This window comes from Danio rerio, chromosome 12, assembly GCF_049306965.1.
Source record: "Danio rerio strain Tuebingen ecotype United States chromosome 12, GRCz12tu, whole genome shotgun sequence".
NCBI classification, from domain to species: Eukaryota; Metazoa; Chordata; class Actinopteri; order Cypriniformes; family Danionidae; genus Danio; species Danio rerio.
This window is the reverse complement of record NC_133187.1, coordinates 35,390,773-35,416,098: the sequence shown is the minus strand read 5'-3', so window position 1 is coordinate 35,416,098 and position 25,326 is coordinate 35,390,773. Positions and strand designations below refer to the sequence as shown.

At 34.7% G+C, this 25,326-nt stretch overlaps 1 protein-coding gene across 1 annotated transcript in view; it reads right to left on the bottom strand.

Moving 5' to 3' along the window:
• The window catches only part of nherf1a (NHERF family PDZ scaffold protein 1a), a 52,973-nt gene extending 31,193 nt beyond the window's left edge, over positions 1 to 21,780 (bottom strand). The window contains exon 1 of the mRNA NM_212707.2: positions 21,176 to 21,780. Within this exon, the coding sequence (NP_997872.2) occupies positions 21,176 to 21,628 (453 nt within the window). The 5' untranslated portion in view covers positions 21,629 to 21,780. The remainder of the gene's footprint in view (positions 1 to 21,175) is intronic.
• Positions 21,781 to 25,326: the final 3,546 nt, after the last annotated feature.

Below are 25,326 nucleotides of genomic sequence, written 5' to 3'. Positions count from 1 at the left end.
ATATATATATATATATATATATATATATATATATATATATATATATATATATATATATATATATATATATACACAAATTAATTAAAAAAGCCCAACATCATTATCCCAGTACCCCACAGTGTTTATTATATGTGTTTAATAACTGATTTAAAATATATATATATTAAACACTGTGGGGTACTGGGATAATGATGTTGGGCTTGTTTACTTAATACATATAAATAATATACCATATATATATATATATATATATATATATATATATATATATATATATATATATATATATATATATATATATATATATATATATATATATATATGTATGAAGTCAGAATTATTAGTCCCCCTCAATTATTAGCATGAATTATTCTAATTATTATTAGCATCCCTGATTTTTCCCCCAATTTCTGTTTAGAGGAGAGAAGATTTTTTAACACATTTCTAAACATAATAGTTTCATTAACTTTTCTCTAATAACTGATTTATTTTATATTTGCCATGATGACAGTAAATAATATTTGACTAGATGTTAGAAGACAAGACACTTCTATACAGCTTAAAGTGACATTTAAAGGCTTAACTAGGTTAATTAGGGTAACTAGGCAGGTTAGGGTAATTAGGCAAGTTATTGTACAATGATGGTTTGTTCTGTAGACTATCAAGAAAAAATGCAGCTTAAAGGGGCTAATAATTGTGTCCTTAAAAAGGCTTTTAAAAATTAAAAACTGCTTTTATTCTAGCTAAAATAAAACAAATAAGATTTTTACCAGTAGAAAAAAATTTATCAGGCACATGTGAAAATGTCTTTGCTCTGTTAAACATCATTTGGGAAATATTAAAAAAACAAAATAAAAATCAAAGGGGGGCTAATAATTCTGAATTTAACTGTAAATACACACACACACACACACACACACACACACACACACACACACACACACACACACACACACACACACACACACACACACACACACACACACACACACACACACACACACACACACACACACACACTTTTCAGCTTGAGAATTATATTTATAGAGTGATATAGCAGACAATTATATCCAATGTTGTTGTTTTTTTTTCTAAGACAGATCAAACGCAAACCAATTCACCACCGCACAGAGAAACTGTGTCCAATGTGCTCATTATACGCCAACACTGATAATGCCAAATACAAAGCTGCAATGCACAGGAGAGCTGCTCTTCCAGGAAACCGGAGAGAGGTGTGGACTGAAGGGATAGCACTAGGGTCACTGAATGTGGGCTTCACAATTGACAATAGCTGCTCTCCCAAAAAAAAACTGGCTTCAGGCTAACTACAGGTCACAACAACATAGATATCATAATTACTGTCCCTCAAAGACTACAGCCAATAATGAAAGAACTAACTCTGACAGGTGACTATGCAAATTCAAGACCTATCTGAGCTCTGATTAGCATAGGCTTAGCTAGCAGAGGCCATATGTTACGCTAAGAGTTTAATCCTTCCTGCCGAACACAAGGCCTCGATTGCAGAGCTGTTTATGGATGGGTTTCTGGCATACGGGCTTGGTGATCAGAGCAATGAGCTATCTGTGCCCCCGATCAACGCATTTAAAGGGCTAGTTCACCCAAAATTGAAAACTTGCTCAACATTTACTTTTTATACAGGAGTTTCTTTCTTATATTGAACACAAAAACAGATATTTTACATAATGCTGGTAATTGACTGACTTCCATAGTAATAGTTTTGCTTACTACGCTTACCAACGGCTGCAGGTTTCCAGCATTCATCAAAATATCTTCTTTTATGTTGAAAGGATGAGTAAACTGTCTTTTTCGAGGTTGTTGTAAGCGTAAGTGTACATGCTATGAGTTGTTACTATGTGGTTTCTGATGCTTTGCTGGTTGTTTACAGCCCTCTGTGATATTTTTGTCATTAGTGGTCAGTCAAAGTAGCATGTTATGTTTTCCATGTTAATCTGAGTTTTTGTGCTAACCAACCACAATGACGAGATATACATATAGTGACGGAGGATACTAGTTTAGAAATGGTTCCTATTTTATATTCAAGGTTTGAACAGAGAACACAGAAACTATGATATTGGGAATCTAAATATGTGCTTTATATACCGTTTAAAGGCTTTGAAGATCATCAAGTGTTATCTTTATCTACATAGAGCAACAACCAATAAAGGGATAGTTCACCTATTCATTCATTCATTCATTTTCCTTCGCCTTCAATTTTCTCATTCTTCACTTTTTTATTCTATAAGATATACTGAAAAAAAGCTTCCAGGTTTTTTTTTTATGCCTACTAGATGTCAATGGCTGTTTTTTTGTTACAACATCCTACAAATAGAAATTCTGTGGCGCGATATGCAGGAATGGCACTGTGCGAATGACGCGAAACACGCAAATTAAGCGTTTTGTGCATTTGACGTGAGTAAACTCAAATGTTCACACGTCTTTTTACACCAAACAACATGATTTATCCGCACGTTCTGCATCTGGTATGAACACAGCATCACACTTTCGCTTGTTAAGTTCTGTGTTGAATATAAAATATTGCTTCTTACCTATAAAGCTTTAAATAGTCTAGCTCCTGTTTATCTAATCAACCCTCTTTCTCGCAACAATCCAACCCGCTGTTTGCGACCTTAAAACTCAGGGCTTCTGGTAGTACCCAAAATAGCAAAGTCTACTAAAGGAGGTCGAACCTTCTCATTTACGGCTCCTAAACTCTTTCCTGATAATGTCCAAGGCTCAAACACACTCTCCAAGTTCAAAACTAAAGACCTATTTATTTAGTAAAGCATACACAATGCACCACATAACGGTATGATGCATGAGTGGGCTTGCTAAACCACCCGTAGGACACAATCCTCCTGTCTTAATGCATCAGGCATTTTGCTAGAAATACATCTGTGCTTTATATATTTGTTTCTGAGTTAGTTTATACAACTCCTATTATATAACTCCTTTGTTCTCTATTTGCACCTGGGGATGCCCATCCAGAGGCCTCTAGAGATTGTTCAGTGCCATCGATGGGATCCAAGACGCGTGAAGAGATGATGCCAACCTATGAGGACTTCTAAGACAACACATTTGAAGAGATGGTGCCAACCATCAAGGATTTCGAGGACAACACATACACTTCATACACATAAACACTTCATTAAACATGTACACAGACACCACTTATATGCTATATAATTGCAGGTCAACTATGTCTGTATATAAGGACTTATATTTGATTGTAATTCAATAATGCGCACCTTTTGTAAAGCTGCTTTGAAACAATAATTATTGTAAAAAACTCTGTACAAATAAACTTGAATTGAATTGATCAGATTTATTTCCATAAAAAGTGTGACTTTACTCAATCACAGTAGCACTTTATTGTTACTTTTTACTCTGCTTTATGTATTCTCTGCATTTTATTATTTGATTTTTATTGACTTTTTTTTACTTGTATTTACCGGTATCCTTGTTTTTGTGTGTTTGTTCACCTTGTTTTTGCTTTGTTTTTATGGTTATAAACAAAGAATAAAAATATTCAATCAGTATGTATTTTGAATGACGGCAAAATCACTTAATATTTATAAAGTAGATTATGATCTTTTTGTTTCACCATGAGTGCAATGTGCTTTCTAATCTCATTTGACTATGTGTGATATATTTATTTCAAAAGTTTACACTTAGATAATGCTTGGCTATGTTAGCAGGTTTGGCATGCTGTCCTGAAAGAGAACCCTGAGCTTGGAAATAGATGAGCCCAACTAAGGCTCCTGCCTGGGCAATGAGCGTTAGAAGGGATACAGGATCAGCTAGTTCTCGAGAGCTCCCCTGATTTGTTTAACCTATACCATTATTAATAAGACGGCTCTATGGAAATAGACCACCAACCGCACCAGTGTTTACGCATTAATGGTTGTGACTGTTACAATTATTTAATTTACTTGTGTCACATGTCTTTAGACTGTGAGGGGAAACCAGAGGACCCGGGGAAAACCAATGCAAACATGGGGAGAACATGTAAACTTTGCACAGAAAGTGCAGACTGGCTCAGCAGTGCTAGCCATTGAGCCGCCGTGTCACCCAATCCTAAATTTGAGGAGGAGGGAGAAGGAATGGATGAAGGGGTTTTTCCAAAATGAAGATAGGGGATGAAGTTAGGCTGGATATTTATGTTAAATTTGGAATAATCAGATTGGCTAGCTAATGATTAGTGATAGGGACAAGCTGTGGTCAGTCATATCACATGCTCCTCTGGAAATTAGTTTGTGAAACTTCACTAATTGTTTTGACGGATTTCAAGAGTTCACACTTAGCTGATGATTGATTATAAGCAAGTTTGGCATGCTGTCCCGGGAGAGAGCCCTGAGCTCGAAGGTTCTTGAGCCCTGGGCTCCCTCCCGTTTGGAGGAAGAGAGGGGAGCCTTGAGCTCAGGTAGATCTCGACAACTCCCGCTTGATAAGAGCTGATGACTAAAAATTGAATGCTATTAAAAGATATGCTGCATTATAAGATTACCTGAATTGCAAATTTAGATTTATCAATTTACTTGTTGTGCATGTTTTTGGAATGTGGGAGGAAACCGGAGGACCCGGGGAAAACCCACGCAAGCACGGGAAGAACATGCAAACGACACACAGAAATGACCACCGGCCTGTTGAAGGACTAGAACCGGTGAGGTACTTGCTTTGAGGCGACAGTGCTAGTCACTGGGCCACCGTGCTGCCCTATGGAGGGAAAGGTGAAAAGGTAGGGGTGGAAGGGGGGATTCTTCAAATTGAAGATGACTGTAGTGAAAAAACCCTGGCTCTTTATAGTGGGTCAGGAATGGCCTGATTGGTGGATCATGCATGCTAATGCAGAACCAGCCTTGTTCAATCATAATCACGTGCTCCTCTCGAAATTAGTTTATGAATAAACTTCACTTAGTCAGGTCTCAGCATATCTAGTGTGAACAGAGAAATTTCTTCACTTGAACTGCCATCATGCTGGTTAGGACACACTGTTATGGAGGTACAAGTTGGGGAAATAAACAACTGAGCAACAAGTCTTAGTTGATACACTAGTATCTTGACAAAGGCAAGCTTTTGAAAGTTTAGCAAAAACATACAAGTATGAGAGTGAAGGTGAAATTATATTCTTCTGTACAAAATGATTCACTTTTGTAGTGCAAAGTTGAAGGAGAGGTCAACGATTTTCTTAACTATAAGCACTGACAAAGCTGGCAAGAGACTAAGTTTAGTTCTTATTTCATCCTGCAAAACTGTAGCTTTCCTGCCAACACACTCCAGCCATGGTTGATCGAGTCTAACAGAAGGTTCATAGTGTCCTGAGAGGACTAAACATGGATATTATACAGTCAGGAAAATTATACAACCTCTTTAGGTGGGTCTTTTGTACAATACTGGCAGTCACAATCATTTTACATGGACACAAGTAGATACGCAGTGTGTACTAAAACACACACCACCACCCTGAGATAAGATATACAAAGTCATAGGCTGTTATTACTATCAATATGGAGTGGATATTATGAATGGAGAATACAAGATCTTATAGTGTGATAAGGAAATCTTGCTTTCTTTGTCACTGAAAAGCAAGGGTACCCATGTAGAGTACTGAGTGTTTGGGTGTGAGTAAGGAGGGATTGTGGGAAAGCACTCGGGTGTGGACTGCTATCCTTGAGAAGGGTACCACACATTTACACTGACCTCACCCTTTATGATAAGATAACTGGACAAACTGCAGCACAATTTTATGAAAGGAATCTTATCAAAAGTGTGAGACATACAGTACATAAGGAATATTATAGATGTGCTCAATGAGGAGAATGTCACAAAACGTGATGAGAACAAGTAGAGGTCATATTCTACCCAAAACATTCTAGATTCTCATTATAGTAAGGTCAAATAAACTCAAGATACATTTATTAATAATATAAATACAATATACTTATTACTCATATATATACACATCATGTAATATTTAAAATATGAATATTTCTATTTTTATTTTTGTAAGATTGCTGATGAAAAAGATGCAATGTAAAACTTTTTTTAATTGGGTCACTGCTTTTATATGCAAAACATGTTCTCTATTTGTGTGTGTGAATATGTGGTAAATATGTGATATGGTTAAGTTTTTGTGAAATTCACTGGAACAATTTATTTGATGCTTTACTTTAGACAAATATATTTGCAAGTATATGTAACTAGCTGAAATTATAGTATTAAGAGACCATCTGCTAACACCCAGTGGTGTAAAGTAACAAATTACAAATACTCAAATTACTGTAATTGAGTCTCAGGAATTGGACTTTACTAAGTAGTTTTTTAAATGTGTACTTTTACTTTCCCTTGAGTACATATTTAGTGCAGTATCAGTACTTTTACTCCACTACTTTCCTTCAACCTGCAGTTACTACTTTTTTTTGTATTGGGATTAGAAAACTCAATCCTGTAATTCCTGTCCAATCAAATCACACATAGAAGTAAAGAGGTAAATCGCATCATACTGAACTACCTCAAGACACGGGCGATTTATAATAGCAGCAAACTGTTTGGAAGCATTAAGTGTCTAAGAAGATGTCCAAAATTTTTACATAAATACCCAGAGACTGTTTAAATTCATGTCACTAATAAGAAGATGATGGATGTTTACTGTATGATGACCGACATGGTTTTAAACACCCAGCAGGCACAAGTCAACAACTTGACGTTGTACCCCAACTTCATGGGGACATTGCATTTTGTTTGGAAATGAAAACAAGGTTGATGTCAAAACTCAACATCAGACTTCAATGTCCAACAACCAACCTAAAATCAACCAAATATCAACGTCTAATGATGTTACAGCTTGATGTTGTGTGGACTATGATGTCTATCAGATGTTGGATTTTAGTTGCCATACCTGATGAATGAATGTCAGTATTTGACATTAATATGACGTTGGTTTAAGGTGTTGGCTCGACGTTGGATTTTGGTCACTTTCTAACACAACCTAAAATCAACCAAATATCAATGTCATTTCACATCATTATTGGACATCAAAATAACGTTGTCTTTAGACGCTGGCTAGACACTGAAATTTGGTCACCTGACATCACAACCTAAGTCTAACGTCTTATGACAATATGTGCCTGCTGGGCAATCACTAAATGCACTACAGAATGTTATTTTTACACACATCCACAAACTGCATTTAAAAGCATCAGCTTTTTACAGCGTGATACTCACTACTCACTACTCTTTGAAAGGACTTTTTACTCATACTTTGAGTAATATTTACAACTGATTCTTTTACTCTACTTGCACTACATTTTTAGGCAAGTAATTGTACTTTAGAAATAGTAATTTTACTAAAATTACTTAGTAATTTTTCAATACTCTTTCCACCACTGCTAACACATTATTACCCAATATTGAAAGCATTTATTTCTTTACTTTTTTTAATAATACTGTATAAATACTTTGAGGATTACTTGCAGAACATCTAAAAAAAGAAAATAAAAATATGGTGTAACCGAGCATGTTATTGACATTTGATGAATAATTCATTCCACAAATGTACAAATTATGGTTTATCTAACCAGATTTAGATAAAAGAAAATAATAATTTTGGGACTCAGCTGGAGATACATACACATTAGATTTGGCCTTAATAGAGACCTGTGTATAACCATTCAGAAAAGCAGGAGTTTCATTTAAAAGGACCTGAACTTAATCCTTAACCAAAGCTGAAATGACATGAGAGGAGGCCTTTCCTTTATATTTCATGAAGCATTAGAACACATAATGAAACAACAATACACCTGCAATAAAACATTTGTTTTAATACAGTCTTGTAAATCCAGTTCTTTCTGTTGGGCCAAACCATTTCTTTATGGAAGTTTAGAGTTTCTTTAAGAGCTATCAGGCTTGAAACAAAAAATACGATTACTAGATGATCTCCCTCTGTGCCTCCATTTGCCTTTGGTTTATTCAACGTAGGAAGCTAAATTCAAAAGAGGAAATCATTTCCACAGGAGTTGGGAGGAGGGGAGAGGTAGTCCTTTTAAAACTACAGTGACCGACAAAGACCTTCATTCATTGACAGAGACTCTCTTTGTGTCAAAACATGAACCGAAGGCTCTGTTTCCACCTGCTATTAAGATGCATTATTGTTAATCCAATCACAAGTGGACAACAATGAATGCAGATGTAAATGTAAATATATAAAATAAAGTCAGCTTTACCGCTTTCAACCCCTGCCTGATGTAGTGTCAATGCAAATGGGACTTGTTTCTGTGCATATGGATTGCAATTAGAATTGTACTTGTCATGCACATCCTCTAATTTTCTTACTGGTGAAGCACGAGTCTGCTCACTTTCCTTTAGCTTAGTGCCTATTTTATCAGGGGTCGCCAGACTCGCCACAGCAGAATGAACTGACAATTACTATGGGACATGTTTTTATGCAGCAGATGTCTTTCCAGTTGCTAACATAGATTTATTCATTCAATAGCACTTGTGTGCAATAGAATAAATTTTGTTAAGTGGGACTGTCTGACAAAGATTGTGTTTTATATCTTACTATCCGTCATCATTATAATTTTATTGCCAACATTTAGCATATAGCTTCATCTGTATTAAAGAGAAAAGAATCACTTCATCCCAAGTGAATAAGTGAATAAAACAGAGTTCCACAATGATTGATTTTGTGCAACCATTTATGTCTAATAAACATCTAATAGTCATTAAAACAGACATACTAGCGAAAAAAAAGACTAAATTGGGTTTGTCAGTAAAACTCTAATAAACGTTTAACAACAGTCCAAAAATAGACAGGAATGAATGATTACACATGAGGTCTGTCTTATCACTCTGTTTCATGATTATTCCATTTTGGGACTTTTGTTAGACGTTTATTAGATTTTCAATTCAAATACAGCTCAAGCTTAGCCTTTTGTTAGCCACAATGTCAACTTTTAGATGCATGTTACATGTAAGTAAGTAGTCAATGGCTTTGTGGCGAGTTCGTAAATTTAAAATGCTTTTGACACATTTGAGTTGTTTTTTTTTTATTACACAATTATTTAACAGTATAAAACAATGTCATTTTATACACTTTGTTCATTTTTAAGGGGGACACCCCTCAGATTGGTCTCATTAGTCTTGCACTCCTGTAAAAAGTGATGTAGAGTTATTGTCTCAACAAAATCTGAACACACATGACCACAAAATATGTATTTGATCGCATGTTCATAATAGGTGAAAATAGTAGAGCAGTGTTTCTCAACCACGTTCCTTGAGGACTACCAAATCTGCAGGTTTTGGACATCTCCTTTGTCTGTCATATCTATTACAGGTCTTCAGTCTCTGCTAATGAGCTGATGATCTGAATCAGGTGTGTTTGGTGAAGGAGACATGGAATATGTGCAGTGCTGGTGGTCCTCCAGGAACATGGTTGAGAAACACTGAAGTAAAACATCTCTGCAATGTCCATCTTGCCAATTATGACTATTGAAAAAAAAATTACTTATTGCAGGGAAAATTTTAAATAGATTAGTAACTTTTATGGGACTGCTACTGAAATCTATACAGCCCTGTATCTTTTTCAGTCTTCTATAACAAGTGGGAACTAAAGATACCAAAATCATCTCGAAAGCGGCCTGAAGGAACAAACTGAAATTTTCAGTCATTACAGCATAAATGACAGAACACAAACTCATCGTGACATTGCTTCAACTGTTGGTTAGCACAAGGTGGACAAACTCACAAGCAAGCAGCACACATAATTAAGTATTTAAAGGGCACCTGTTTTACCCCTTTTACAAGATGTGAGATACGCTTTTGGTGTCTCCAGAATGTGTCTGTGAAGTTTCAGCTCAAAATACTCATCAGATTATTTATTATCGCCTCCAGAATCTGCCCATTTGGGTGTCAGAGTACATTGTAGTTGCTTTTGTAGCCTGTGGCTTTAAATGCAAATGAGCTGCTTCACCCTGCCTACCATTCCCATGTGAGTGTCTGCTTCTTATGCGTTACGTCAAATAAATAGCACAGTGACAGAGACAGACTCGGATGAAGCTGAAATACAGCTCATTAGTCAAAAATAACAAGTAAGTTTATTTCATGTATTTGTGGTGGAGTTTATTCAAGCCTTTCTGAAATGATGAGTGTCACACAAATGCCGTTTGCAGTATACACACAAACATAGTAGGGTTTAGCGGCAGTGGTGATTATAGCAGTTAAGAATTCACAATTTTACAGTGTTTATCACAAACATGCTCCGTTTTAAACTTATAAAAATCACAGAGAGTTGTAACTAGGCGTGAGCTGGTATAAGAATCTTAGTGTATGATAACCTTGGATAAAAAATTTCAAGCTTTCACAATATTATGATATTATGAAACATATTCTTTTCAAATGTTTGGGTAAAAACTATTTTTCCCCCTTTGAACACAATATTTTTTATTTTATTTTTGAAAGATTTATACTATTTTGGAACAGTAAACATGTCAGGCTGAATAATTCAAATGAACCATTGACTTCAGCTGTCTTCCTTAGTTTCAAAAACACAGATTTCTTTACAATTTAAAAGGGCATATTTAGATTTTTTTTTGCTAAAGATACTGTCCAAAAATAAATAAATAAAATAAAATGTAAATTAAAAAAAATCTTACGCATACCTTAGCAACGGTATTACAGAAAATTTTAGTTTTAAAACCTTGACTTTTCCAAACCTTCAAAACAGTTATCGTCCCATGCCTAGTTGTAACAAATATTTTAATCCCAGTTTATTTGCAAAAAAAATGTTCTGTGGACATGTGTATTATGGAAACATGGCACCTGTCAATCAATTATATTTGGCGGGGAAATCACGGTGTGGGGGGTCACAAAATCACTGGGATTTAGATCCTATTTTAATATCAGGAAAGTTTAAAAGACAGTCTTGTTGGGTTTATATCACTCCAATATGACAGTGGACACACCATACCTACACACAGTTCTGTCCAAACAGCTTACACAAGTTGCTTTTCCTCATAGGTGCCCTTTAACAAAATCTCTCTCCATTATTACAGCACCATAACATGGTCACTGATGCACAACAGGATGTAGAAAAGCATGTGTGTTTGGAAATACACTTTTAGACTAGTTATGCTCACAATCTAAATGTACTCACCAGTGTTATTCCAACATTTTTGCAGAACACAAGGAGAAACTTTTTAACAGTATTTGCCCAAACAATGGACAATTCAAAGCCAGCGTTGCCCAAAATAGCCCTAGACTTTATGTGACTTCTAAAAAAGCCCAGACAAATTTTCTTTTGTGTTCCACAGTGAAAAAGCCATACAGGTTTGCAATGGCATGCGGGTGAGTAAATGACGACAAAGGGCTTTTTTGAAGGGAACTGTTGCATATCGGTAAGTAAGGAAACCTGTTTGTCATGAGCTGAATGTGGAAATGCCCTAACCTCATCATCATCATCAGTAAACCCTCCAGCAGCCCTGTGAAGATACTGCAGTTCAATAATACAAAGGTTAATGACTTTATAGCTCACTTTAGTAACTCATAATCTTGTCCGTGGTTTGCTCAACTCGTGAAGGACTGGGGTAGGGTTGGTGAAACATGAACTGATGACTAAAAACAATAATTATCCCCAACCACAACCTGAGTTTTCCAAGTAAACAAGCTCAATTATTATGTGGTATACTGGCTTACTGGTTAGGTAATTTCTAAAGAAAATAAAATAAAAAAGAAACTATGATGGAATACTTGTTGTATGAATGTAAAGATGAGCAAAAATATCATAAATATATTTACAGGCCATCGGCTTTGGATCAAAGATGTGCACTTGCAAAACTCAAAAGCTAATAATTAACCAACAGGGATTTGAAAACTGCCAGCTGACAGCAAAACGAATACACCGGCATGAAGAGCAGCGAGATGTGGACTGATACGATTGGTGTAACTGCTCGTGTCATCTTAAAATGCAGCAGACCACAGCAGGAAAATGTCAACCTTGTAACCAAGGAAGTGGTTTATTCAAATGTGTGAGCATCCCTCCCTTTCACTCCGAGTTACACATTTAGCTTGAGAGTTTGTGAACGTTTTATCTCGATACTGTGTGGCTGCTAAACACACCTTAGAAGGTCTATTGTGTCTGCTGAAATGTATTGTTTGCATGGTTTGTCTTTATTTTAGAATAATTTTATTCCTATATTTTATTTGATAAATTGTGAATTGTGCTTGGCCCTCCTTTAATGATACGAGGGTGTGGCTGGTTTTCAATGTAATGTGGTTGTTATGGCATTCAGAAGGATTTTTGGCATGATGTAGGGCTGCACAATATATCATTTGAGCATCAATATCGCAATGTGTGCATCTGCAGTATTCACACCGCAGGATTAAATTATTAAGTAAAGATTAAAAATACTAATTATTAATATTTTTAAATTACTTTTATACAATAATGACCATGGTATTGGACTTTTGATTTTTCAACTTCTGTACTTAAATACTGTTAGATGCCCCAGGAAACCATTAAGCACTGTTTATTTTTACTCTGTTGTATTTATGCTTGTAATTCACAATCATTTAAGCAGATGCACTGCACAGAAACAAATCATCCCAGTCAATCTAACTGAATGAAATCCAATTCCAATTGGAGATATTCAAAGCATCTGCTGAAATTATATTCATATTGTAATATACATCACAGTGATACAATATACCGCAAAGTCAGATTTTTTCCAATATTGTGCAGCCCTAGCATGATGATATGTAGTTACTAGGGTTAATTCATGATGTGGTTGCTTAGTAGGCCAGTAGAAAGAAAATCCTAGAATATTTCATACTTTAAATATAATTAAAGTTCCAAAAAATTGTAACTTTCAAGAATAAAAATAAATTGTTCTCAAATTCCATTTTAATTTATAAATTAAAGGTTGAATTTGTAACTATTTATTGAAATAAAGTTGGTGTAGTAGTAGTAGTAATAATAATAATAATATTACTACTTACTTTTGTCCATGATACCCCCCCACCCCCCACCCATACCCCCAAGAACTCACCCCGCCCCCACTCCTCACTTTCGTCTGTGAGAACCTCTATACATGTACACTCCCCAATTCGCCACTTTTGTCCGTGAAAGGGCGACATGAAAACCGTGAGGGCGGCACGAGCGTCCTTACTACTGCACTACTGCTACTACTACTAATAGTCCTACAAATGCTTATACTTATACTACTACTAATACTACTACTACTACTACTACTACTACTACTACTACTACTACTACTACTACTACTAATAATAATAATAATAATAATAATAATAATAATATAATAATAATTATAATAATAATAATTCTACTACTAATACTTCTACTACTACTACTACTACTAATAGTCCTACAAATGCTTATACTTATACTACTAATACTACTACTACTACTACTAATAATAATAATAATAATAATAATATAATAATTATACTAATAATAATTCTACTACTAATACTTCTACTACTACTACTACTAATAATAATAATAATTCTACTAATAATAATACTTCTACTACTGCTACTACTAATACTACTAATAATTCTTCTACTACTAATAATAATACTTCTACTAATACTATTACTACTACTGCTGCTAATATGACTAATGATACTTCCACTAATACTACTAATACTTCTACTAATATCACTATAAATACTACATGTAACACTTCTAATACTACTAATACTACTACTACTACTACTACTTCTACTAATATTACCACTGCTAATAGTTTTATCCATATTACCAGTACTAATACGTCTACTAATATTACTAGTGCTGCTGCTACTACTACTACTACTACTACTACTAATAATAATAATTATAATAATAATAATAATAATATTAATAATGTCTCAATGCCGCCCCTAGCAAGATGCCGCCCTGTACGATCGCCCACATTGCTACTAATAATACTACCACTACTACTTCTACTTCTGCTAATACTACTACAAGTAGTAATAATGATGATGATTTACTTCTTTTTTTTATTTGTAATAACATTTTTACAGTTCATATCACATCACAATTATTTCTCTTACAGCATTTCCTTTTTAAATTTAAATAGTTAATGTATTGGGCCATTTAATATTCCCAGACATGAATCCATCTCCAATTTGATTAGATCTACAGTGCAACATTTGATTGATTCATTTCAAATTTATGACTGGATCCTGCAATTCCCCAAACAGTTGAGCGAATACCCTAAACAACAAAACACTGAATGAACAGCATTTAGTTTCTTCTCTGCAACCACATAGAATTAAGAGGTCAATGATAAGCACACAATGTACTAGTTATTATATCAACATCACATGATTTGACTTAATATGAGCAGAATTAAAGATATATATTCAAGATTGTTTTGGTAGAGACACACCCTCTCTTTTCTCAGAAACACACCTGAATTCCTAAAGAATTATGTAAAGGAATCACTGCCAGAAAATGATTAAGATGTCAAAAAAATTCAGATTCGCACACTGATCTAAGTTTCGTAAATCATCTGTGCTGCCTCTTTTCCATCACAGTGAACAAGCTGCCTGTGGGTAATCTGCTCTAAAAACTCATCTCAGTAAGTAAACGGCGTCCCGCAAGGCACTGCCATCAAGAACAAAGCCGAGTCTGGGTTAAACTGACAGCTGATCCAAAGATGTTCCCTTCAGCGGCATTTTACTTCTGAATGATCACAGACAGGAGGATGGGATGCAGGAGAGCGAGGGGAAAGCGACACAACAGAAGAGCCATTCATGCTGGAGCGAGGGAAACACTTTGATAATTGCTGGAAAGAAATGTGATTACAATCCATATTGTTCTCGGAGACTCAAAATAACTGTTATTAGGAAGAGGAGGACCTCACTGTGCTCTGAGGGTTATGATGAATAAAGTTATTTCTGGCTCATAACTATTATGCTATTATGTAAAAGAGTAACTAGCATCAAAACTGCACACTTGACATTTGATATTGCTGCACATGCACTTTGGGTAAACTTTACTGACATTCCTACTTGTACAGTAACTTTTAGAAGAAACTAATAACCGAGTGGAAAACCTCCAAAAAAATGAAATAAATAAAATCCACTGTATTTGACCAATCATTTCACGTTCTTTAGCCCAAATGATGCAGGGCAAACGACATACAAATTCAGAATTTCCAGATAATTTCATTTAAACTCCTGATAAAATTCTCTCTTCATTTACTCATCCTTCACTTATTATAAAACTATTTGAGCTCCTTTTTCTGTTAAACACAAAAGATTGTATTGTAAAATGTTTAAAACCAGTAGCTTTAACTTTCATTGTATTTGTTTGCCCTACTATGGAAGTCAACCATGGCGTCCAAAATCACATACTTCCAAATAGTACATAGTATGTTAAAAACTGTACTGTACGAGCTGAATAGAATGTCTAAATTCATAGTATTCAAAAAAACAGTAGACGAGAAGTAAGGCGAAATTTTGAAGTGCGCAATTATTGGACGCTTTGCTATTCCATAATAGAGCTCCACTGAAAATGGGAGTGAAGCGATGCAACTGATGCGGGTGGGTCACGTGACAATGAAAACACTCAAATCTTATTTGTTAGGCCTAAATATTTTTTTTAAATATTGTTACTGCATATAAAATTGCCATCCATTTGGATTACATACTTATAAACTTACTAACTAATAAACTTTTGAAATTTGTTAAACATAAATGAAACAAATAAGAACAAGATTTATGTAATTATATCAATAAATAAATACATTTTAAATTCTTCTTATTCATTTAAAACACACTGGGTTTAATCTATTGTGTGGAGCATGGAGCTGCATCATTTCTGCCGATGAATATTAAGTAAACCAATCTCACAGAATTTAACTAATTGGATCCTGCTTTTTCTACAGCCACATAATGCTGTATCACCATATTCATATTTTTTTAACCGATTAACCCAATTGTGTTTGATTTTAACAAATTTAGACTGATTCGAAGGAATCTGACAACATACATTTAAAAGAACTTACAAATTAAATAAGTCAAAATGTTTAAAACAGTTGTGATAAACTTCATCGTGATTCATTTTTTGAGTGAAATGGCAGATGAAGTACATCTTAGTTCCATTCATACTATTCAAATTCATACTATATAACTTATAGAACATACTTTTCTAACGTTCATGAAGTAAACTCAAATGTATTACTTACTACTCTAATTGTATAGATGCTTTCAGCAAAAGCCAATGTCTACCGGTTTCCAGCATTTTCTAAATATCTCATTTATAGCAAACTCTCCTTTAAAGATAAAGAAAACCAACGACTATTATAACCCTGGACCATTATTTTTTAGTCAGTATATTTTGGGGATATTGTATGGGTTAAAATTCATCTATTCATTAATTTTCCTTTAGCTTGGTCTTTATTTAAGAGGTCACCACAGGGAATAAACCACCAACTATTCCAGCATACGTTTTACAGAGCGTTTGTGATTCTGGCCGCAACCCAGTATTGGGAAACACCCATACACACTCACTCACACACACACACACACACACACACAATGGCCAATTTAGTTTATTCAATTCACAAAGTGTGTCTTTGGACTGTGGGGGAAAACAGGAGCACCTAGAGGAAACCCATGGGAACACAGGGAGAACATGCCAACTCCACACAGAAATGCCAACTGACCCAGCAGGGGCTCGAACCAGTGACCTTCTTGCTGTAAGGCGACAGAGCTAATCACTGAGCCACCATGTCACCCATGTCTTTTTATTTTATGTCCAAAAATGATTAGGATATTAAGTACAGATAATCATTTTGTTAATTACCTCCCATAAATATACTAAAGGCTACATTTTAATTAGTGATGTGCACTGCTAAACACTTTACTTTAATAGACAATGACTTTCCCAATATTCTGATGATTTTGAACCCTCAGATTCCGCATTTTCAGGTAGTTGTCTATCAGCCAGTTATTGTAAGATCCTAACAAACCAATTAACAGCTTAATTATTCAGGCATAATTCTCCAAAGACAATGGACACTTATGACTGGTTTTGTGATCCAGGATGACAATTATTAAATTCGTGCTGAAATAGCAAACACTGTCTAATTCCAGACTATTTCACCATCAAGAGCTTTTGTATTTTATGAAACTGCATTCAGAAGCAGGATATTTTAAAAAGAAAATCATGAAGGTTTTGAACAGTAAAGTAAACTTAGCATTTTTAGTGAACTGTCGCTTTAACTGAAACCAGCAGTATCAGCAATAATAAGTGGGTTTGATCTTCAGTAACATCTCAGAGCATGATAATACATCAGAATCTCTAACATAAGATAAAAAGATCTCAATCCTACTCCGTGAGCTCCTTTCTCTCTAATCTTAAGTCTGCACCCAAACAAAGACTAGTGTTCCACAATAACCCCCTTCACTGCTCAAGGATCTCCAAGGCAAGGGATTGAAACTTTATTAGGGTCAAGCTTACCCTGCTGGCTTTTGTCCTCAACTGGAACAATTAAACATTAAAAGCAGGAAATATATCTGCCACGCTGACTCTATTATTTTCTAACTGAGAGAGCTCCACTGAAAAAAAAAAAAAAACTCAGATTGATTTGTTGTTATTTACATTGCAGTGTTCACTCAATGAAAGCTAAATGAATCAGGATGATTTGGCATCCTCTTAAAGGAATACACACTACCCAAAACTTCTGTCACCATTTGTTGACCGTCTTGATTTATAATTTAAGATATTTTAAGAAACGCCTAAGAGTTGTTGTTTTTTAGCATTCATGCAATAAGGCCCAAAGTTTGCATTCTCAAGTTTTTTTTTATTTTTGTGTGTTTCTCAGAATAAAGACAGACATGGGTCAGAGACGGGGGTGGGAAGGTGGGGGGTTATATGCCAAAAATCCTGATGTTAGGCATATTTGGAAGACAAATCATTTTATGACATATTAAAAGCCTTGTTCACAGCGCCAGCTCAAAATAATTTATTATCACTATCCTCCAGACCACTATAGGTTTTACCCACTTTTCAGCAAGAAACTTAAAATTCAGCAAAACTTTTGAGCGATCACGCATCATTTTATTTATTTTTTTTAAGCACAGGTCAGAATTTTTATTTATTTATTTTTTCTTTTTCTTTTTTACACCTATTCCAAACATATGCAGAATAATGATCAAACATTGATTTATCCATATTTGGACTTTATTTTCATGAGTGTTATTGTAAACATTAAAAATAACAATTTTTTACATTTAATACAGAAATGCTTAAATTAGGGCCCGCGGGCCAAAGCTGGCCGATGGTAACCTTTAGTTTGGCCCGCCATCCTATTAGAGAAGAAAGGGAGAATGATGGCGATGGCTTAGAGATCAAATTTAACTTAACCTTTTATTTGTTTATTGTTACACTACAAAAAAAACTAACTGAAATTAAACGCTTTAATTTAAATGATGTCAATTAATCAAATTTAGTTTAAAATGTACATCCTGTGACACAACGTATAGAGGACTTTGGTTAGCAAATCAAGGCAAAGGCAGATTCTGCTTGACTAGTGTTCAGTGTTGAGAAACTCTGTGTTAACACTGTTATAAATGTGATTGTTAATGTTTTTATTGCAATAGTCAAAGTTAAATACGTTACACTGCATTAGGTAATACAATTCAAATTAATGTTTTTTAATTATTTTTTAAATATTAGGAAATAAATTAGAAAAATCCCTCATGGCAACTTTGACATAAAAAAGTTTGGTATATTTATCTTACCTATCTAGTTTGAGCACCCCTGATTTAATGTGTATTAATTCACTTTTGTACATTTAATGTGACCCAGAAAACAAAACTGGACGTCATTTTTGGTGTGAATACTTGTTTGCAACAACACTGGAGAAAAACTGACAGCATTTTTCTATTTTGGGTGGCGTCCCTTTAAATGCAAGATCACATATTCGTCTAATGGATCTAATGAATATTTGGCCACAGAAATGCCTTCAGATTAACATCACAGGAATGAAGATAAAGCTTTTTATATTCTTATTGCACCAATGGTGCAAATCACTTGCAGACCTTGTACTGCATTACATAAAAATGTTGTATCACATTAGAGCCATGCACATGACCTATACACTGCAGTAAATAATCAGAGTTATTATGAGATGTAAAATGGAAATGGATTTTGTCCTTTCATTTCTTATACTATAGAGAAATCAAATAGCTTTGTTAGAAATCCATCAGTTATAATTTACTTTGTTAGAAATCCATCAGTTATAATTTACTGCTAAATTAACAATACTGCTTAAAAACAAAAGTAACTAATAGTATTCCACATGTACAATGCCTGTCAATGTCAATGACAAGTCTTTCATGCTATGACGTAACTGCATTTTAAAGCTGAAGCTCATGACAGACACTAAAAGCCGGAAAACATGTCTGACTGGAAAAGATGTGAAAAGCTGTGCACCTTCTGATGTAACAATCTGTAGATCTGATTTAAGGTAAATGTTCAGAAGGGCCACACAATACACAACAGTGTATTGTTATGGGCACATTCACAACAATGTGCTAAGTCAGCAAATACTGCACACTGAAACTTTAGTAGGCCATGTAAATGCATTTGAAGGAAAATGAGCTTTTCTCAGGACAGCAATTCCTCTTATTCTATACTGGGAATATAATACTATTAATTTAATTCATTCATTTATCATTTATTTATTTATTTATTGCCATGTCAGCTACTAAGGCTACTATTAATTTAATTTAATAGCCTATGGCAATATTTCTTAGGCTGAAAAATCTATTTATACAACAAAATGACTTAAAACTTTGCTATGATGGATGCTTTAAATATCTGAATTAAAAGCTAATATTGATTTTCTCTGTGGGGCTGAAAGTCAGATACTACATTTTTCAAAGATTATGAAAGTATTTAATACAAAGGATGAAACTATTCATTTCTGTCCACTAAACTGTATTTAAATGTGTAAACACAGTAGTCCATTTTAATAATTGTTGTACCACTTGACATTGTTTGTGAGTGTTGCTAAATCAGAATATCACAGAAAAAATGCTGGGTGCAAAGAAACACAAATCACAAAACACAAAGTTAACTAAATTGTTTTTGCATTTAAGTGGATTGAACATAAATAAGTTGTGGCAAAAAATAAAAAAAAAAAACAAGAACTGTGTTGCTTCAGCTTATTTTAATAAAAGTAGTTCGAACAACCAGCAAAAATCATGGTTGTACCACTTGACATTTATTAACGTTAGCAAGTGAGAATAAGCACCATAAAAAGCTGGGTTCTACACAAATCCTTCATGTTATCCCAACACAAATCAATTAAGTTAATGTAATAATTTTCACCAATTTAAGTAGACTGAACGTAAAACAATTAAGTTGGCACCCAAAGAAACTTAAGAATTAGAACACACTATATTTTGATGGTCCGTTTGTTACATTGCATCTACAGGTCAACTAATTCTCATTCATTTTCTTTTCGGCTTAGTCCCTTTATTAATCTGGGGTTGCAATAGCGGAATGAACCGCCAACTTATCCACCGTGGGAAATATCCATACACGCTCATTCACACACACTTACACTATGGTCAATTTTAGCTTACCCAATTCAACTATACCACGTCTTTAGACTTGTATCAACAGACATTAAGCAGACAGTCTAATAATACTCAAATAGACTATAAAAAATAAAGTGTTACCGAATGATGTTGTTTCAACTCACTTTAATTGGGTAGTGTAAACAAGCAACACAATTATTATTATTATTTTTTTGATTGTGTGTTTGTGTGGAGGGGGGGGGGGTGGTATCCTTAAGCCTGTTACTATTTTGGAAAATGTATGAAAGCAACATGAATGTATAGATATAAATGTTTCTAAAAGCTAAAAATATATTTCCTACTATATTCTTTTTAAACACATTGTCTAATTGCCTTATCCGAAATAATTTCTTAATAAATCCTTAATTAGAACATGATTATCCAAACGAATCATCTTTCAATCAGTCTTTTGGAGTAGTGAAATATATCCCCTCAGGCACTCTGGAAAACCTGTCAAACAAGGACTCACCTGCTGCAGCTGATGATAAGTCACTTTTAAAGTACTGGAAATGACTAAATATATATCTGAACTCACCTTGGAGCTCACACTGAGTCTATCTATGCGCATGTCCCCATTTGTCTCCGGGACTGGGGTGGATTCTCTGGATGATGTCCCGTTCTTCACTTCATCTTCAGGCTCGGATCCAGCAGGAATTGGTATCCCATCAGTCACATACTCTTTCTGGCACTTCAAATTGTGCTTCAGCAGCAGTTCTGCGGTCTCTGCGTTCAACACCACGAGCTCCAGTTTGCCCACGGTGTCTCGTATGCGGGACACCACCTGTTGATGCTTCTCGTCCTCAACATTTTCCCCGTTGACCAGAGCTAGTTTGTCCCCGGCCAGCAGACCGGCGGCGGCGGCCGGAGAGTCGGGCTCCACATGACGGATGAACTGACCGGGCTTGTTCTTCTCGCCGTGGAGATGAAACCCGTATCCGGTGTCCCCTTTTTCTAAGACGCACAGCTTTGGCCTGAGGTCGCTGGACATTTTGAAAGTTTAAGACTTAGAGGCAGCCTACTCAACACCAGCAGTCCGGGTAAACTTGACGTTGAAGGAAAACCAGAAAAGTGTATTCGTGAAGTGAAAACTGGGCCACGCACTCCGCCTCTTCACTGTGTTGCAACTCCGTAAGTCAAATCGCAGTTTTCTTTGAAGTGTGGCCAGTCAGCGCTTCACAGCCCCGCCCTCTCCTGGAACTCTCGCTGGTTGGAACTTTCACCTGTCAATCACGGGAACGTCATTGCGCGAGATCTGGCTTAGTTTTCAAGTGTTTGTGCGTGGCATCTGTGTTTCCAAGTACTTTAGGTTTATGAATTATATGAAATAGCCTACGTATTTCTAGACTCTATGATCGTTTGGCAAGCTTTCTTTCATTACTTCCACATCTCTTCCTCTTTATGTATATTATTCTTGTACTTTGTTTTTACATTGAAGCTGGTGAATAGAACAAATTAAATAATGGAGCTATTGTTAAACACCATATCCAAGCAAAATGGGATAATGAAGCAATTGTATATTTATAATTAAAGAGCCCCGTAGCCAGAGGGGTTTGGGGCTCGAAAGACCTACCCCTCAATGACAAAGGTCCAGAATTTGTCCTACATGAGCAGCTCATTTGTCCTATTTTGACTGCTACACCATCATAAATTGTAAAAATGACCCATTGAAAAATGCTGTAAGACCAAGTCAAATCATCTGTTGACCGTCACATCAGCGTGACTTCAGCTAATCAGTTTTGGCCAGTGCTAACCATTATTTTTCATTAGTCCAGCTTTCATCCAGCCGTGCAAGTGAATATATAATCTGAGGTAAGTGTTGTCATCTTTCACTATTGTTTTGTTTTTAAATAGAGAAAACATTTACAAGTTACTTTTATTCAAAATCTTGGACCTTATTCTTGAAACAAAAATTGACCAATAAAAAGGTGTGAAGCACCAAAAGTGGCCCACATTAAAATGAATTTGAATACTAGCTATTGTTGTTATCCTTGAATTTTCAAACAAATTTACCAGAAAGGCTAAAAGAAATGTGAAGCTCTTTTATTATTAACATGTTTTCATTCATTATCGAAATGGCCAAATTCTGCCGAATTCTGATTTCTGAGGAAAGTTGGATGTGCTGGACAGTTTGTTATTTGCCTAATAAATGGCAATAGGCTACAGTTTAAAAACAGATTCCTTTTTTCTAATGATATATGATGTAATAAATCTGTTTTTTTATTAATAAGCATTTATTAATTTTTCTTTATTCTGAATATTTTGGTAAATCAAAAAGTGTGGTTATGATGACCATCGACAAGCTCATCCAACTTAAGATGTCACTAAAATGCAGTATTTAAACCTCATAAATAAATAGAAAATGAGGCAAATAACAGCAGAAAGCTCCACATTTTGAGAAAAAAACACCCCTTTTCACCAGGCTGACTACAAGCCTGTTAAATATAGCCTTATAGTCATAATTAAGTGAATTAACACTTATTTTTATATTATTTAAATGTTTGCATAATTTCAAACAGCAAACCGAAGATGGTATAAAATATTTAAGATGCTATCATTTTTAAACATTTATCATACCTGAATTGTTTTAGGGTTATATGAAATGTGGACACTTATTATTAATTTATTAATTCATTTTCTTTTCAACTTAGTCCCTTTATTAATCTGGAGTCGCCACAGCGGAATGAACCACCAACTTAGCCAGCATATGTTTTACGCAGCGGATGCCCTTTCAGCTGCAACCCAGCACTGAGAAAACACTTATTATGTATTATGTTAATATATATTTTATATATTTTAAATATTCCTTTTATTAATTTATGTTAATTACTTAAAGATAATTGTATAAATGTTGAATGTACAAATGTAATATACTAAAGCTGGCCCATGATAACCTTTGATTTGACTCGCCATTCCCATAAGTAAGGAAGAATGATGGGGATGGTTTAGAGATTGACAATTCAAATTTAAAGTAGCCCTTTTTGTTTGTTTGGTTTGTTTGTTTTATTGTTAAAAGCAAACTGAAATTAAATGTTTTAATTAAATAGCCTAAATTAATCAGATTTTGTTAAATGTACAAACTTTCACCTGACAATGCAGAGACTTTGGTGAGCAAATCAAGTCCAAAGCAGATTCTGCTTGACTGGAGTACTCAGCATTGAACTCCACTGTGTTTTAAATGTGATTGTTTATGGTTTTATTGCAATATGTTATCATTTTAAAAAGTTATTCTGCATTAGCTAACATGATTTAAAGCAATATTTCTGTTTATTTAAAAATATTGGGAAATAAATACGGAAATTACCCATGGCATCTTTAATGTAAAATAGTTTGGTATATTTACCTTCGACCCAAGGCTCTCAATGATACAAAAAAAAGTCTAAAATGTGATTTAAATCATAAAGCATCATTATGATGATCTGATTCTTGCCTTTTACTAGCTAATAAATACTTATTCCAGTACTGAAAAGCGGGAGTGGCTTAATCTTGTTACTCTGGCAACCTTTTGCTTTCTTCCATCATAATCTGTGCAATAAAATAGATAAAGACTTGCTGATTTCCTTGCGAACTTTATCTGCCTGTCGACATACCTGAGCAGTTATAAGAATCACACCCTAGATATTGTTACTGTTTAATCGCAAAGAGGATCCACTCCTTTAAATGTTAAACTTAAAGGGACAATTCAGCCAAAAATTAAAATGATCTCATCCTTTTGCCTTTCAATGGTTCTACACCTGTTTGAGTTGCTTTCTTTTGTTGAACACACACACAAAAAGGTCATTTAGAAGAATGTCAGAAACCAATAGGCATATTAATTTCTGTACTCTTAATTTAAAGGCTACCAGCTTCCAACATTCTTCAAAGTATCTTTTTGTGTTCATTTTTAAATGTTAATTTGTGTGCAAACTATCAATTTAAACACAATAAATGTTCAAAGACAAAGACAAATCGACACTTTGGGTTAAGTTCTATCTGCGTTCTGAAGGATTTTGAGATGATGAGCTTCAAAGTTTTTGCATTCCATAGCAACCTGTATGTGTGTAACATTAGTTTTTTTTTTTTTTTTTAAATAAAAAGTCTTAAAATGTAAACAACTTAAAAAAACATCCCATAATGTAAACAAGTTGTCATTTAATAAGAATATGTGAATAACTCAATTTTGACAAAAATGTCAGATAGAACCTTAAAATTCTAAGGTGACGAAATATCTGTAGCATATGTGCTCTTTAAATTCGTGTGAAAAGCAATAAAGTTTGTTATAGTCAACATCACCATGCTCCTGTTCTTGGCTTCGCATGTCTAAATTGAGTTGTTTAGCATTAAAGGGTACGGATGTTGTGAAATAAGGCAAAATTACAAAAAGTTAACTCTGGGTAATTGTAAACTCCATGTAAACATATCCTGAGTTATCTTGCTTCATGTTTCACACTACTCATTTATTACGTGGGGTTAACAATTAAACCTGAGTATTCTGGGTAATCTACTGTAGCATCATACCAGTCCTCGTGTCAGCATATCAAGATGAAAATCACCTAGGCCTATCTTTTATCACAATGACTGCCTTCAGTGATATTGAACGTTACGACAGAAAGATTGTGACAGAGTAGCTAAATGCAACACTAGCTGACACATTTGTAACCGTTCCATAAACAAGTTATTGCTTCAGCAGAGTTGATACACACATGCGGA